We start from the raw sequence: 18,365 nt of genomic DNA, 5'->3' as shown, positions 1-18,365 counted from the left end.
TTCCGTCTCAAAAAAAAAAAAAAAAAAAAAAGCCGGGCGCAGTGGCTCACACCTGTAATCCCAGCACTTTGGGAGGCCAAAGTGGGTGGATCATGAGGTCAGAAGTTTGAGACCAGTCTGGCCAACATAGTGAAACCCCGTCTTACTAAATATACAAAAAATTAGCCGGGTGTGGTGGTGTGCGCCTGTAATCCCAGCTACTTGGGAGGCTGAGGCAGGAGAATTACATGAACCCGGGAGATGGAGGTTGCAGTGAGCCAAGATCACACCGTTGCACCCCAGCTCAGGCGACAGTGTGAGACTCTGTCTCAAAAAACAAAAAAGAAAAAAAAAAAAAAAACAAGTGGGGCTGGGCTCACACCTGTAATCCCAGCACTTTGGGAGGCCAAGGTGGGTGGATCACCTGAGGTCAGGAGTTTGAGACCAGCCTTGCCAACATGGTGAAACCCCATATCTACTAAAAATACAAAAATTAGCCAGGCGTGGTGGTGAGCACCTATAGTCCCAGCTACTCTCGGGAGGCTGAGGCACGAGAATTGCTTAAATCCAGGAGGCAGAGGGTGCAGTGCAGTGAGCCAAGATCACGCCACTGCACTCCAGCCTGGCGGCGGTGGAGCAAGTGTGCAAGAGATGTAAACACTTACCAAAGAAGATACACAAATGGCAAATAAACACATGAAAAGTCTCTCATCCTTAGTTATTAGAGAAACACAAACCAAAATGATATAGCGCTGCACATTCACTAGAATAGCTAAAATAAAAAGAAATGACAATACCAAATGCTGACAAGGATATAAAGAAAGTGGAACTCTAGGCCGGGCGCGGTGGCTCATGCCTGTAATCCCAGCACTTTGGGAGGCCGAGGCGGGCGGATCATGAGGTCAGGAGATCGAGACCATCCTGGCTAACATGGTGAAACCGCGTCTCTACTAAAAACACAAAAAATTAGCCGGGCGAGGTGGCGGGCACCTGCAGTCCCAGCTACGCGGGAGGCTGAGGCAGGAGAATGGCGTGAACCCCGGGGGGCGAGCTTGCAGTGAGCCGAGATCGCGCCACTGCATTCCAGCCTGGGCGACAGCCAGACTCCGTCTCAAAAAAAAAAAAAAAAAAAAAAAAAGTGGAACTCTCACTGCTGGAGGGAATATAAAATGGTCCAACCACCACAAAAAACAGTTTAGCAGTTTCCTACAGAGTTAAAGATACACATGCCATATGATCCGGCAAATCCATTCCTAGGTACTTACATAAGAGAAATGAAAACATGTCCACAAAATACTTGCATATAAATGTTCATGGTAGCTTTATTCATAATAGCGAAAAACTAGAAACAACCCAAATGTTTATCAACAGGTAACTGGATAAACAAAACTACAGAATATCCAGACTCCTCAGTAATGCAAGCGAATGAAATACTGATACACGTAATAACATGAATAAATCTAAAAATTATTATGCTGAGCTAAAGAAGTCAGACATTAGTCAGACACAAAGAGTACACACTCTTAGGATTCCATTTACATGAAACTCTAGAAAAGACAAATCTAACATACAGTGACAGAAAGCAGATAAGCAGTCGCCTAGAGCAAAGGGTGGGATGGAGATCAACTGGGATGGGCACAAAGAGAACTTCTGGGGATGATGGAAATGTTCTCTATCTTGATTGTGATGATTAGTTACTTGGGCATGTAAATTTGTCAAACTGACTGAAGTGCATGCTTAAAATGGGTGTGTTTTATCGTATGTAAACTTTACTTCAATAAAATTCATTTTAAAATATAGGATGATGTATATAACTCCCAAGGTACCAATAACTGCAGTAACCATCAACAGACTCAATGATTGTAATAGTCCCAAGGAGAAAACAACTGAAATGCCCATCAACAGAAGAATGGATAAACTAATGTGACTAAAATGTAAGATTACCGCAATGAAAATGAATCAACTACAGCTACACATATGAACATGGACAGAACTCACAAACATATGGAACAAAATAAGCCAGGGAGAAAAGAATATAATTAGTATGATTAGCACGATTCCATCTATATGCAAGCAAAGCAAAATTACGTGTTTTGTTTTATTTTGACTTTTTTGAGACAAAGTCTAGCTCTGTCACCCAGGCTGGAGTGCAGTGGCGTGATCTTGGCTCACTATAATCTCCACCTCCTGGGTTCAAACAATTCTTGTGCCTCAATCTCTTGAGTAGCTGGGATTACAGGCATGTGCCACCGTGCCCAGCTAACTTTTTGTTTGTGGAGACGAAGTCTCACTCTGTTGCCCAGGCTAGAGTACAGTGGCACAATCTCGGCTCACTGCAACCTCCGCCCCCCAGGTTAAAGCAATTCTCCTGCCTCAGCCTCCTCGGTAGCTGGGATTACAGGAGCCTGCTACCGTGAAGGGCTAATCTTCGTATTTTTAGTAGAGATGGGGTTTCACCATCTTGGCCAGGCTGGTCTAGAACTCCTGACCTCATGATCCACCCGCCTCGGCCTCTCAAAGTGCTGAGATTACAGGCATAAGCCATCGCGCCCGGCCTAATTTTTGCATTTTTAATGGAGACAAGGTTTCCCCACGTTGACCAGGCTGGTCTTGAACTCCCGGCCTCAAGTGATCTGCCCGCCTCGGCCTCCCAAAGTGCTGGGATTACAGGCGCAAGCCACTGTGCCTGGCCCCAAATTATATTTTACATATATATATATATATATATATATATATATCTATCTATCTATCTATACATACACACACACATACACATACTAGGTGATAACACTACAAAGAAAAGTAAGGAAATGAATTCGCAGGTCAGGATGATAGTTACCTGTTCGGGAGGTAACTACAGCTATACAGAGATGAAGTACATAGGAACATCTGAGGGACTGACAATATTCTATTTCTTAACCTGGGTGGTAGTTACATGTGCGTTTACTTTATCCTTCTTTCAGATGTTTTATACTCTCACACTCTTTTCTGTATCAATGACATATCTACCTTCCCCCCAGGGCACAAAAAGAAGCACAGTCTCTCCTAAGAATAGCATGTGAAAGGCCTCTTTTCTAAAAGAAGAGGGATACTAGACATGATGGTGAAAATATGAAACAATGTTAATTAAAAAAAAAATCCACCCACTCCTTTTTAAGAGACACTATGTATCCTAAACCAAGAGAAAAGAGTAAACACTTCTACCAACTAGTCATGGACTGCGCTTTCCATGTGAGAGGGAGGTTTCCTCTACCCATGACAATAATGAACATGGACTCCAGACAGCCCTGAGTTGCCCAAACAACAACCTTCTGCTGGCTTATTTGTTGTAGCCCCACCTGAGTCTCACGCCACTCGGAGAATTCTGACTTACCCCAACTCTCTTACCTTTACTCCTGTTCCTCTTCCTGTCTCAGATCAGATTCACAGGTCAGTTTCTTCATCAGAGAACAAAAGACTGCTCAGATTGGGGGGGACATTCCTTGCACTGTCTAGCTGCCCAGAGAAGCTTTTTCTTTTTTCTGATATCAAAGGATGGACACTTGACACCTGTGTATAATTTACTAGCTGTGCAGCCCTGCTTAACCTTTCTGATATGTTTTTCCTCATCTATGAAATAGGACACAAAATATCTGTCCGGCCTGTCTCACAGGGCTGACAAGAGAATCAAAGGAAAACACATATGCAGTAATTATAAAGTGTCATCATGTATTAGCATGGAGTCATTGCTGTGGTTGTCATTACTGGTCACGCCCTCCGAAAACTACAATTCTTCCTCAGATAGGCATTTACTTGGTTAGGGTCCAAAGTTCAACACTTTCCACCCCTCACCATCCCCCTAGAACATACCTACTTTCTCTGTTAATTCAGCATACAGTAAGAATCTGGCCTGAGCCCCACACCCACACCCAAGCTATACATTTAGAAAACACAGAGCTCTGAAAAGGTAGCTGAAAGTCCTGCTGCCAGGCCAAGCGCAGTGGCTCACGCCTGTAATCCCAGCACTTTGGGAGGCTGAGGCGGGCAGATCACTTGAGGTCAGGAGTTTGAGACCAGCCTGGCCAATGTGGTGAAACCCTGTCTCTACTAAAAATATAAAAATTAGCCGGGTGTGGTGGCCTGTGCCTGTAATCCCAGCTACTCGGGAGGCTGAGGCATGAGAATCGCTTGAACCCAGGAGGCAGAGGTTGCAGTGAGCTGAGATCGTGCCACTGCACTCCAGCCTGGGCCACAAAGCAAGATTCCGTCTCAGAAAAAAAAAAAAAAAAGAAAAGAAAAGTGTTCTGCTGCCAAAATTCCCCCAAATAATGTTTCTCCTTCAGAATAAGTCCATATCAGGGCAAAAAAAAAACAAAGGAAAACCACAAACAATCAAATTGAGAAGCTATAAAATGGCAAAAGAAACGAAATCTGGGCAACATGGGATATTGCATCTCGCACTCCACACCAAAGCAGCCACGGACACCAAACCGCATGGCTATCCTGGGGCAAAACAAAGACCATTTCTTCAACTGATATGATAAAAGGCTTAATTTTATTGAGATGACAATTTTCTCATTTCTTTGGCTTTTCCTATTTCTCCTTCCCCAGCCTAAATACATTCTGAAAACAAGGACCCTGGAACCCAGAGGTGGAAAGACAGGTGGGTCCCTTGACATACTCACTTCTCTTCAGGGAACTACAGGCAGATCCATAGGCAGAGAGTGCCGAGAGCAGTCTGCACTAAGCGGCCTGTCAAGAGTTCTATCTCCCCCACAGGGAAAGAGGGCAGAGCTGAAGCATGCATCCTTCTCTGGCCTGCCTTCCAAAGCCTAACCTATTCTGACCTTTGAATCTACTTCTCACAAAATTCCTTGCTCAGGCTGGCTCTGTTCATTTTCTCTAAACTGAGGCATCCTGAAAATGAAAGTCAGGTGGCAATGATTCCCTACAGAAATCTACCCACAGATCCTTGTCGAGAAAAAGCCTGAGGGTTTCTACCACCAGAGATATAGGAGGAGGAATGAGGGGGCCAGTTTACACAGCTAACTCAAGCCTAACCCCTTATGAAAGGTGGATTTCCTGTACAACTGTTCTGACAAGTGGAGGATTAGGCACTTCATACATTCTGCTTGGGTAAGAGACTCAAGACAGAAGTGAATCACCACAGAGGAGCATACTGCTTTTCTGAACGTCTCTAAGATTGTTGTATGCTGGAAGACAAGGACATTTCGGTTGTGAACCAAACTGAACTAGAGTCACCTCCTATCACAACAATGGCATGAAACATCCACACCTACAAGTTAAAGCTATCAGTCCTACACAGACAGCTGTAGCTAGCTAGCTTTCTGTCCCTCTGGAAACCCACATGTGACACTCCCTGTACCTCCTGTAATTCAGGATTACTAACACCATTCAAAGCAAGCATAAGGCTGGGTGCGGTGGCTCATGCCTGTAATCCCAGTACTTTGGGAGGCCAAGGTGGACGGATCACGAAGTCAGAAGTTCGAGATCAGCCTGGCCAACATGGTGAAACCCTGTCTCTACTAAAGATACAAAACTTAGCCAGGCGTGGTGGTGGGCGCCTGTGACCCCAGCTACTCAGGAGGCTGGGGCAGGAGAATTGCTTGAACCCGGGAGGCAGAGGTTGCAGTGAGCCGAGATCGCACCACTGCACTCCAGCTTGGGCGACAGAGCAAGATTCTGTCCCTCCCTCCCCCCACCCAAAAAAAGCAGGCATAAATGATAGTGAAAGGAATGCCAGGTAGGCTCTACCTCAATCCCAGCTCCCAAATCTTCCCTAAAAGCAGGCAATACCAATAGCACGTGCAAGAAGTGTCTCTTGGGTGCCCTCTTGCTGCCACCGGGGCTTCTCTGCAAAGCTGAAATGGATGTATGTGCTATGAAACTGGTAGAGGAAAACAGGGGGAGCCAGGGCACAGAAAAGGGAAGTTATTCCAGTGGTGGCCAATGAGTAACATCCAGTGATTTATAGGCGGTATAATCCAATAATACAGTAAAATAAAACAGTGTGTGCCTGAAATGGTTTTGATTCCAGGAATTATAAAACATTTTTGAAAAAGAGAGAACAAGAGGGGGAGAGAAAATGAAGGAAGAAAAAAAAAAGGGCCAGATTGGAACAAATTGGGCACAGATGGGAGATGCAATGGGGTTTCAGTGCTCCCCTACCACAATGCTGCTTCAATTCTTCCCTTCAAGAAACTAGAGCTTTATTTCCTTAAATTACAAAATTTCTAAAAAATTAAAATTCTTGGAGTACTTGTGGTTTAGAGCAATAGGTCACCCTCCGGCATCACGTCAACCAATTAGATGACTACTGAAGTGTTAAATACTGAGGCACGTGGAGAAAGCCCTTCCTCCGTTCAGGCTCAAGAATGCCTTAGAGAGATTATCAGTTATGACATCACTCTGGGAACCACCTATCTCACCACCAGCTTTGGACCTGGGCCAGGTAAGGAACACACTGCTCAGTGAGAGCTGGCTTTCCCAGAACTGTTGCCTTCTTCACCCATGCACTCAGCAAATGCTTACTGAATGCCTAATAAATACCAGGCCCTATGCCAAGGCCCTCAAACGTCCCTTGTCCCACCCCTCAAATTTATCTATCCCCAACTACCTGAGTGTGCAGTATGAGGATTCTAGAATTCCGTATCCACTGACGTAGGACTGCATAGGGCCCATCCGAGAGGAGATCAAGGTCTCTCTACCAACACCCGTGAACCCATGAGTTTTAAGACCACTGCTGAAACTGGAAAGTTTAGTTGGCTAAATAACGTGGCATTATTCAACTTATTTCGTCCTGTAGGAAGGGGGGCAAATCTGGTCTCACATCCTCTGCCCCCAAGAGCAGAGTGGGCTCCTGGGAAAACCATAACCTAGGGAAAGGCAAAGATGCCATTCTCTCACCACCATCTAAACTTTTCCTTTCATTTTGCCTTCTGCAGTGTCCAAAGCTTTTCTACACACTTGAAAAGTAATCACAGTAAAATGTTAGCAACCATATGATTTCCATCCTGGATTACTGATATTGCGAAAAGAAGATAGTTATACAAGGGTGGCGCTGAACACACAAAAAACAAATGATTCACGATAGCATTAGAGGCACCAGCAAAGGACACACTTTTAAAGAAAGGAATCTGCTCCCCTGTGGCTCTCCAAATCATACTCCTTAGGCACCACGTCTACAGGGAAGACTCAGGTAGAGACTGCGAGGATCTCAACTGCCTGGTGGGCCACAAGATCACTTCTGCTTCAGGCTGGAATGCTCCTTCTCCACAGAGTCCAGAAACTGACATATGCAAAACACCCACCCAGAAGGACATGTCCAAGAAGGAATGGAAAGAAAAATGATGGCCCAGATGTTCTGTAGCTTGCAGTGACTGCCAATTCACCATAGACCCCAGCACCTGGGAGGGCAAGGCAGCATCAGGCTCTTGCTTCCTGGTTTCAGGCAGCCAGGGCCCTGAGGGTGGGTGGCAACTCTGACAGCATGCAGACCGGCCAGGGGAGAAACCTTTAGAAGGGCACTGGCTGACGGGACTTGGGGGTTGAACACACAGGGCTGATTTATCACTTCCTTACTCGTAAAAATGTGATTCAAACTGCTGCTGATTAGTGAAGGATTTAAATCTTTACCCTCTCCCCAACCCCCCTCCTTCTCCACCCCCGGCACAGATGCTGCTACTCAGCCACAACACCCCCTTATTGCCACTGTCCAGGCAAGCACAGCACAGCACAGGGGACCAAAGATGATGACTCATGTGCTGGGAAATGGAAAAGTGCATCTTCCCACCAGCCAGCCCTGCTGAGCACTCTGCTCGCCCCTGTCCCAATGGCAGCCCACACAGCGGGGTCTGGACTCTGCTTGCCCCTCTCCCAATGGCAGCCCACAGAGTGGGGTATGGATGGCCACCTCAGCTGCACACTGGGTATACCTGGCAGCACGTCCACAGAGCTCTCTGTCCTCACCGAGTGTTACATCCTGTGGCCTGGGCCGTTTTCCTTGAAACACCCTTGGAGCCTCTGACCACCTCAACTCATACTCTTCTTGGCCCCAATTACCTCATCGAGGTGACAATGAGGTGAGTCAGGAGCAGACCAGTAATGAAAAATATGGGTCTCAAGTATGGGCTTTATTTTTACATGTCTCTCCTGGCTAGAGGGTACTCATTATGACCCACCATTGAAGAGTCCTAGAAAAAGTACCTTGGCCTCAAATCAGGGAACAACCGACTTCTTTCTCTGTACTCACCATCTTACCTTCCTTTTACCCGTATTTTCTTTTTTATTTTTAATTCTTAATTATTATTATTATTTTTTTTTTTGAGATGCAGTCTCACTCTGCTGCCCAGGCTGCAGTATAGTTTGCAATCTTGGCTCACTGCAACCTCCACCTCCCAGGTTCAAGTAATTCTCCTGCCTCAGCCTCCTAAGAAGCTGGGATTACAGGTACCCACCACCAAGCCCAGCTAATTTTTGGTATTTTTAGTATAGACGGGGTTTCGCCATGTTGGCCAGGCTGGTCTCAAACTCCTGACCTCAGGTGATCTGCCCACCTTGGCCTCCCAAAGTGCTGGGATTACAGGCGTGAGCCACCGCACCCGGCTAACCATTATTTTCTTAACCTTTACTTAACAACAGCTACAAGAAAAAGATTCACTGGTGGCCTATTAAAAGGCCAAGGTATTCCTTTCCACGGAATAGAAGCTGCTGAAAACAGATGCTTCATGGGCAAGGGCTGCAGGTCCTTTACAGTCACACCTAAAGAAGCCACAGGTCATTTGGTGCTGGAACAATGTCTTGGCTGAGGCTGCAGCTCTGTGACAGGCAGCTCACTGACCTCTGTGGGTTGTTTTTAGTGGGAGATGGGAAAATGAACAGGAGAGGGCACCTCAGGAGGGCCCATTTCCAGAGTCAAGTGGGCTTCCTACTTGGTAGCAGACTGTTCCTCCCCTTTGGGCCTCACCAGCACAGCACTTTACAAACTTTGTTCTCTTCTCCCTGGAAACCAGTGCTGCCACTTAACACTCGATGCTTCCTTAGGGCCATTTACCCAAATAGCCATCACAGGAAAAATTAGCCAAGTTCAAAAAAGGCATCTAAGCCCCTGGATCTCACTTTCTGCTGGGAATTCTAAGCACTGTGGCAGGCAGCATGAGAGGAGGAAATCCTCTAGATTCAGAAGTAGCTGAGAACCCAGACGCACTCTGAGAGGACCTTGCCGAGTCCTAGAAAGACCCACAATTCCATTTCAAGGCAAAGTGTGGCAGACTCACGCCCCCCACCACAAGCAAGCGAAGCATAACCCTTAAGTACAAGTGGGGAGATAAATAAATCAACCTCACGGTGAGAGAAAGTGCTATGAAAAGGGGCAACAAGAGACCCAGCAGCACTCTGTCAAGAAACACCAGATCTGTTTTACAGCAGGGCCTCTATGGGCCAATTCCCACTTCCTGGCATTTCTTGCCCTGAGACCAAACACTCTCTGTCAGTGTTCTGAAATGATTCCTAGGCAGCATGGACCAAATCACCCTTGCAAACAAACACAGAAAATAATGTTATCCCTGTGCTACATAATTCCATCAAGTCATACCATATCATCCTTACCTAAGTGAAATGAAGGGAACGGAAGGGAAGGGAAGGAATCCTGGTAACATCCTTTGACCCTGACCTGGTCATCAGAGCATTTAAAACCCTGCCAATCTGCCCTTCTCCCCTCTACTTCCACACCCACCCGACCCCATATGAAAAACCCCAAAATGTTCAGAAAAACATTTCAGAATGCACACTGGTATAATAGCCAAATTCTGGGACTGGTGGTTTTTGTGCTTCCAGATTTGAGTCACCAAAGCTCATCAATTCTCGGTTCTTACTCCCTGGCAGGCTCCCACTAGGGATATCCCATAGGGAACTAGACTTTTCCATATTGAACAAACAGGGTACATGAGTCCAGAAACAGCTATTCCCAATCCCTGCCAAGCGTATGGTCTCTGCGATGAAACATCTCAGCAATGCCTCTCCCTTGGGAGAGGCTCCGGGTCTGCAGCCTTCAAGAGGCCTTGCTGCTGCCTTTCGTGTGGCCAGATGTGCAACAGCATCTCTGCATTTGCAAATTAAGCTCTATACCCATGATTCCCTCCTTCCATCCCACCCAAGCACTACAGAGTCATACAGATTTCAAAGTAAACTAAATATCTGAGGCAATGGTAGGAAGGGTAGGGTGTGTGTGTTCGGGGGTGGGGTGGGGGGAGGTAGGTATGGTAGGTATGGTAACACAAGAAAGAAGCTACATTAATCTCTATCTGTCTATATTCTAGAGGAAGAAACTAAACATGCCTTACCTTTCAGCTGGGAGTTGTGTACCGCAAACATATTGATGGTCATAAGCTGCAGCATGCGGGTACTTCCAATGGGAGAGGGGCTGTGCTGCAGTAACACCTGGAACTCCTTGAGGACCTTCTCAGCCACTGCAGGGAAAGTCTCCATCCTGCAGATACAGAAAACCCATCAGTGAGGCACCTCTCTCTTTCAGTCTCTCTCTCTCTGTCTCACACACACACATACACACATAACCAGACTGCCTAGGACATTTCTTTGCTACTTTCACAAATCTTCCTGGTATCCTGCAATTTTGAACAAATTCAAGATAAAGGAGTTTTCAGGGTCCAGAGATGGAAACAACTCAAGTTTTGGATAAATCACTATGAGTTATTATGCTTTGGTATGCTATTTCCTCACCCCTGGCAATAACTGCGTTCAAGCTGATATCAAAGTTTCTCTCTGAAACCATCAGCTTTTCGAAATACTCAACAAATTTCCTAAAACCTTCACAGTCCCTAAACGCTCTGGTACGAAACTTAATTCAATTAAAAAAGTAACATGAATCTAAAAAAAAAAAAAAAATTTTTTTTTTTTTTTTTTTTTTTTTTTGAGACAAAGTTTCACTCTTTTCACCCAATCTCGGCTCACTGCAACCTCTGCCTCCCAGGTTCAAGCAATTCTCCTGCCTCAGCCTCCTGAGTAGCTGGGACTACAGGCATGTGCCACCATGCCCGTATAATGTTTGTATTTTTAGTAGAGACCGGATTTCACCATGTTGGCCAGGCTGGTGTCGAACTCCTGACCTCAAGTGATCCACCTGCCTTGGCCTCCCAAAGTGCTGGGATTACAGGCGTGAGCCACTGCACCCGGCCTAAAGATTTTTTACTCCAGCGCTTACTTTAGGTAACCAGACATAGTTCTGCTGTTGTCTTCTGAGGTACTATCACACTGACTGTTCCACCCAAGGATCCCAAATTGCCCCTTGAAGAACGCCTAGACCTAGAAGCCCCCAGTAATCTGTCTCAGTTCTTCCTGTGTTGCCGTCCTCCTCCCTCTCACAAGCCTCTGCTCATCGGGGTCTGTATGTTTTCGGGCCAGTGGAAATATAATGCCCTGGCCAAGTGCCACTCCCAATACAGGAAGAGGCTGTAACGCAGGGAGGCAGAAATCTAGCCAGTGACCTAGGGCTCCTAAGGAGAGGTCATTCAAATCACTCCTTGCCAAATGTGGCCACTGGATCCCAAACAGTGGTGCATGCCTGGAGCTTCTCTGGCAACCGAAACAAACCACAGCTGAAGTCTTCAGAAATAAAAAGCAAGTTCAAGCTTGGTGCTAGAGAGAGTAAGTAGCCAGGCACACAGGCCTTAGGGCTATGCCGAACAATTCGTGGTCACCAAAATATTTTTTACCATGTCCCCCAGCCCCCAAATAAACAAACTGCTTGTGACATACTTGTGGGCTTGGGGAAACAGCTCCAGGTTGGATTAATAGCTTCTGAAAAGCCACAAGGAAGGTAATCCTTCTCAAAAGGTAGAAACCAGTTTCAAGTTCTAGAGAAGGTGCTTCTAGCTTCACCCATCCCGGCCCTTCCCAATTGAGTAGTGCCCTCCCCAGATTAGAAAACTCCAGGTTTTCTGGAATCTTGGCAATCTTCACTCCTTGCTCTTGGATGGCAACTCCTATTACTGACCCCCTGGTGCCCAGAAGTCGTGCCACAGTTATGGGTCAATTACAGTTTACATTCCAGTTCCCTTCTCTGCTGAGCTGTCCTCATTTTCATTGGCACAAAAGATGCCATGCATTTGCTTTTTTTCTCCACATGCCATTTCAAGTACCCACCCCTCCAAAACAAAACAAAACTCTTTTTTTTTTTTCTCTAAAAAATTTCAGAGCCGTTAAAACTCTTGGAAGATGTGGAATGGCAGAGAGTGATATGTTTGGGGCTGGACTAGATCCATTTTTCCCCATGGGCTATAACAAAGGTTTCATTTTAAATCTTGACACTGTGCAGTACTCTTTCTGGTCAGAGGTGGGGAGGGGGACTAGCACTTCTCGTTAGGAGAATAGCAGCGTTCACTCTGCTTGAAAAGCAGCCACGCTGGGCAAGTTTCAGAGCCATGTGTCTCCGTGTTGAAAGGCAGTAGAGAGCCAGCACAGAACGACAGGACAGAAGTGTCACGTGGGAGAGTTTTGCTTCGAAGCTGTGTCTGAGGAAGCCTCTTCCCTGGGGTAGGAATTGAAACAGATCCATTAACACTCTCTGGGTCAGACTGAAGTCTTGAACGAGCACTAGGTCAAATGTCCACATTTCCTTTTTATAAGAAGTTTTTTAAAAAAATTCTCCCTTTGCCTTTCAACTAATTCAACATGATTAAAACAAAAGAAAAAACTGAATGCAGAGGATATAAGTCAGAGCAACTTCAAATGTGAGATGCGAGAGAAGGTGGACCTAGTCATGGAAAACCAGCCTTGTTCAGCAGTAACCACGGGAGGCGCAGATAAAGAGAGGAACCCTCCTCAGGGCTCAGTAGGTGGTTTCTGGTTTCCAGTTTTGTAACCAAAATGCTATCTAATTCTGGCCTCAAACTACCTGTAAGTAGTTTTATGTCTTTCTCTCTGAGAAATAATCTTTGCTCCACCCCGCGTTACCGATGGACACATATGTAAGTATGTAGGTAGATGACTGAGAGGTCTGGAAGAATACACGCCCTGATGTCTACTACTATCTTTTTGGAGGGCACAGAGTTAAAAGAAATTTTAGTCTTAGTTTTAATGTTATACTTTTATAAGGATTTCTGGATAATACCTATGTAATAATTATAAAATTATAGCCAAGAAGAAACAGCAGTCGCAGCAAAGTAGGAAGAGAAGAAACAGAGAAAACTTATAAAAAGTGGTCATTTATAATGGCCAAAAATCGGAAGCAATCTACAGTGGCCAACAACAGATGATTAAGAGGAGCATGCACACAATTGAATACTAGTTTTTTAAGTTGTATTACATTTTTTAATCATGTGAGAGAAACTTCCAAATATATTAAATGAAAATAGTTGTAAAGCAATTGAAAAAAGGTGTGTATGTGATATGTAGAAAAAAACTGAAAAAATTTTACCAAATTTTAACGGTGGAGTTATCTCTAGGTGGTAGGAATGTGGGTAATTTTTTATTTGTTCTTCTTTGCTGAGTTTTCTAAATACTTTACAAAGAGCACTGTAAAGTAAGAAAAGATTTCTCCCATAATGAATACATCTTACTTTTGTATTTAAGAACATTTGTTAATTTAAAAAATGAATCAGACACAAACATTATATTTTTAAAAATTAAAAGTACAAAATAAATTTATCAGTCTTTGAATTCCAGGAGACTTTAAAGCTATGCAAATAGCATGACTAGGCAAGCAAGTAAAACTAAAGTGGTAACTGTGATCAAGGCAGTAAGAGGAAGCAAAAGTATACTATCTGTCACAAATTCAGAACCTATAGGCTGCCAGCTACCTAACCTCTCTCAGTGGAGTCCGAGTGCAGGTGTGATCTGCCTCTCACCAGGAAAGGGTCTGTCAGGAGCCATATGGCACCTCGACTGAGTCCTTCTCCCGAATCCGAGGTGACTCCGTCCCTATCCTTTAAAACCTCAGAAGATACCATCGTTTTCGGGCTGTGTGTTTCACTGACTAAAGTGGCTGCCTTGTGAAGTGATCTCTAGAGACACCTTGTTTCATTTGAATGGCAGTTTCAAGAAACCAATCTTTCAGACAACACCGGGACCTAGGCCCGGGACTGACTCAGACAGTGACTAACCGAGCAGGACTCAGCCCTCAGATGCTGAGGAACACAGCTGGGGTAGACAACATTCTCTGCAGAAAACAATCCAGGTTAGTTTTTCTCAACCTCTTAATTTTTAAAAAACCGAGCAAGATAGGAACAACCCAGGAGCAAAAGACCAAAACCAAAAAACTAAGCCATGTTGACAGGGTGGAAATGAGAAAAAAAAAAAAACAAATCACAGTGCTACAGAACATAAGGACTGGAATGGACCTCAGAGACCATCTCTTTAAACCACTGACCAGGTTAGTTGAAGCCCACAGCAGCTCCGACTTGTTTACTCTCAAGATCTTGTAACTAGTAAGTGGTGAAAAACAAACTCTTTTTGGCACTGAATATTTCCTCTAAAGCTCTGAACCTCTCGTCAGCTAGTGCTGGGAGTTAAGAGACTTATCTTGCACATAGTAGGCATTCGAGTCTCTGCTGACGCAGTGTGGAGCACCAGGCAAAGAGCAGACCACGCGTGGAAGCGCAGCGTCGGGGCTTTTCTGAAAGGGCAGGCGGGAGAGTGATGTGCCTTCAGCTGCTCCCCATTACAATCTCCTCACTCTTTATTCGTTCTCAACGCCGCCCACATTTCACATCTTCTTGGTAATTAGGCAACAGTCCACGATGTTGGGTGTGGCTTGGGCTCATTGCTTCCCTAGTCTTAACAGACTTCTATACCCTTTTCCCTGCAATAGAAACGTTATTTCTGTTTCTGCCTTCCAGAATAAATACGGGGCTCGATTTTATTTTACCTCCAGGACAGAATAAGAGGATACCCATAGAGAGAGTGTAGTGCCTAGAATCGACATACATTTTCCTCAGTGAAAACTACCATCAGTCATTTCTTACCAAGGTGAAATTGGGCTGGCTTTACCTTTTTGACAACAGAATGTTACATGCAGGAATAAAAGAGATCCTGAAAAATAACCTGAACACAGTAAACCACCTCAGACAAATGAGGTATCTATTCATTTTTAAAGGCCTCCAGAAAAGAAAATTCTCAAACATCTTCCCTTCTGTGAAATTTTCTTACACCTAACCCAAATCTCTCCAGCTACAACAGAAGCCAATTTCTCTTACTGTCATCCCATAAAAATCAAGACTATCCTATTAGGACCCTTTTATATTTAAACATGTTAGGCACCCTACAGCTGTCTCTAAATAAATATTTTTTAATTAATGTTTTTTAAAATTAATTTTTCCTTTCAGATCTCACTTTCTGGCTTTTAAAAAAATTCTCTATTATATTCATTAAAAAGAGAGATGGGGTCTTCTCCCTATGTTGCCCAGGCTGGTCTTAAACTCCTGGGCTCAGGCGATTCTCCCACCTTGGCCTCTCAAAATGCTAGGATTATAGGCGTGAGCCACCGCGCTCCGTCATTATCTCGCTTTTTAATCATTACTGTGGTCCTTTCCCAAACTTATTCCAAAATATGTGTCGAAATATAAGAATTTTAGAAGTGGAGGGGAAATCAGGGTATAACTACTGCATAACCTGATAAAAATATATCCTAAATGTTCCTACATTCTGCACCAAGATTTATAACTTTTTTAGTCCCAAAAGTCTCTAACAGGGCAAGAAATATCTAGAGTAGTGGTTTTCAATGAGGGGCAACTTTGTCTCCCAGGGAACACATGGCAATGTCTGGAGACATTTTGAATCATCACATTTGGTGGGGGAAGTGTGCTACTGGTACATAGTGGAAAGAAGCCAGGGATGCTGCTAAGTATCCTACAATGCACAGGACAGCCCCTCACAACAGAGTCATCTGGCTCAAAATGTCAACAGTACCAAGGGTTGAGAAACCCTGACTTAGGGAAACATGGTACAGGAAAATTTAAAGAACAAACACAGGCAAAGGAAAAAAGGAGAGAAAACACTGAGTGAAAAGTAGTAAAGGAGAGAAAGATGAAAAAACGAGAACAATAAAAGATACATAGGCTGGGCGTGGTGGCTCACACCTGTAATCCCAGCACTTTGGGAGGCCGAGGCGGGTGGATCACGAGGTCAGGAGATCGAGACCATCCTGGCCAACACGGAGAAACCCCATCTCTGCTGAAGATACAAAAAAAAAAAAAAATTAGCCAGGCTTGGTGGCAGGCGCCTGTAGTCCCAGCTACTCGGGAGGCTGAGGCAGAAGAATGGCGTGAACTCAGGAGGCGGAGCTTGCAGTGAGCTGAGATCCTGCCACTGCACTCCAGCCTGGGCGACAGAGCAAGACTCCATCTCAAAAAAAAAAAGATAAATAAGCCAGCTGTGGTGGTGTGAGCATGCAGTCCCAGTGACACGGGAGGCTGAGCCAGGAGTTCAAGGCTATAGTGCGGTATAATCACATCTGTGAATAGCCACTGCACTTCAGCCTGGGTAACACAGACAGGCTCTATCTCTTTAAAAAAAAAAAAAAAAAAAAAAAAGAATAAGTAAGAAGCAGGAGTACCATCAACTGTCACTTTAAGTGTAGCACAATGGTATTTCCTACTCTGATGCGTTATTTTTAAGATGATACTGATATCATCTTATCCACCTTCAACCTTGTCACTACAGCCTTACCTTACTCACTAGTGATTGTCTTGGGTCTACAGTAACCTACTAGAATACTACATATTTCTCTGCAGTGCTTAGCAATCCATCCGTTTTTTTATAATTCATTCATTTATACAACAAATACTACATGCCAGGCTCTAGGAACACAACAGTGAGGCAAAAACTGCCAGAGTGGAACTTAAACTGGTGGCAGTGGCAGGACGGGGGAGGTGGGAGGCAGGAGATGGGACCAGTGATGCATCTAGTTTACTTTGCCTAAGTGAATGTCTCCACCCGTTATGTCTACAGATAGAGATTCATCTACTGGTACCTTTTCCAATTTTCCCAAGTCATTTTGAAATCCAAACTGTGCTTGCAATGACCATCACTATCATTCTTACCCAGGTTGATACCAAATGAATACGTAATAAGCACACTTTCTAGTCCACCACCCGTGAAGCAGAGTTTCTTCCAGTGGAACCAAGCCTTTCTGCTTCTCAAAAAAGTTAACTACAACAGTATGTGGAAACTGACATAGCCCCTACCTCCACTAAGAGAGCCTTCTAGGCTGGGCATGGTGGCTCACGCCTGTAATCCCAGCACTTTGGGAGGGCAAGGCAGGTGGATCACCTGAGGTCAGGAGTTCAAGACCAGCCTGGCCAATACGGTGAAACCCCATCTCTACTAAAAATGCAAAAATTAGCCAGGCGCAGTGGCACGTGCCTGTAATCCCAGCTACTCGGGGGGCTGAGGCAGGAGAATCACTTGAACCCAGAGGGCAGAGGTTGCAGAGAGTCAAGATCACGCCACTGCACTCCAGCCTGGGCAACAGAGCAAGCCTCTGTCTCAAAAAAAAAAAAAAGAAAGCCTTCTAGAGAATTACAGATAAACTTACGAAGTTATGACGAGAAGTGAAAGGGAAACACTGACAATAACTGAGGTGTTTATAATTCAAAACAAATCACCCCAAAGGGTAGCTCACAATACAACTTCCAACTCAGAAAATCTTAGAATCCAGTGGAAGACTGGTCTAGTGGAAGACTGGTCTGGGGGCACTGCCACCTACTCCTTTCTTCACTCTCCTATACTCAGGGAGATCCTACACTAAAGAGGCACCAGGCATCCATCTGCTCTGGTGTGTAGGCATTACGTTGGGCTTAGGATCACTAGTTTTATGCAGTGAGGAAGAACTCGGATCCACCCGAGGAATAAAGGAATACTCAAAACTCGATCTGTTTCCAGGAATTTAAGCAGTCAAGTGTTAGTTTTGCACACACTACCTTCCCTAAGATGTCTATGGAAATCCATGGTGGATGATGAAACCGTAAGAGGCTTGGTATTTAATGAGATCAGCAACATGGCACAGGAAACTGAACACAGGAGGAAAGGATATGGGTCAAAAGGATATAGAAAGAAAATGTTACTCTTATTTTTGATGGAAAATTAGTGGACAGTATTCTTCCCAAGGAGGACCCCCTGACAGCTGCACCCAGGGATTTAGCACAACTGCCTTGAGGCACTCACTAGGGACTGAGCCGGAAGGCAGAGGAAAGAGAAACCCAGAGGGACTGGGGTGGGGGCTGGGACAAGATTGTATTTAAAGGTGGGTTTTACTAAAGGTAGAGAAAGAAGAAACAAGAGAGATAAAGAGTAATATTTCCCAAATTTCATGAGCACAGTAGGACAGAAGATGAAGGGAAGGGAAGAGAAGGTGGAGGCCTCTAAGAATTCAC

General features: G+C 44.8%; 1 protein-coding gene across 4 annotated transcripts in view; it reads right to left on the bottom strand.

Annotated features, from left to right (window-relative positions):
* SMG6 (SMG6 nonsense mediated mRNA decay factor) overlaps positions 1 to 18,365 on the bottom strand; it is a 239,887-nt gene that overhangs the window by 166,171 nt on the left and 55,351 nt on the right. For all 4 annotated transcript variants that reach the window (XM_030800159.1, XM_030800156.1, XM_030800157.1 and 1 more), the window contains exon 10: positions 10,320 to 10,465. In XM_030800159.1, coding sequence (XP_030656019.1) covers positions 10,320 to 10,465 — 146 coding nt within the window. The remainder of the gene's footprint in view (positions 1 to 10,319; positions 10,466 to 18,365) is intronic.

Source organism: Nomascus leucogenys, chromosome 19, assembly GCF_006542625.1.
Source record: "Nomascus leucogenys isolate Asia chromosome 19, Asia_NLE_v1, whole genome shotgun sequence".
Taxonomy (NCBI): domain Eukaryota; kingdom Metazoa; phylum Chordata; class Mammalia; order Primates; family Hylobatidae; genus Nomascus; species Nomascus leucogenys.
Note: the sequence above shows the minus strand (reverse complement) of the source record. Positions and strands in the feature narration are given on the sequence as shown.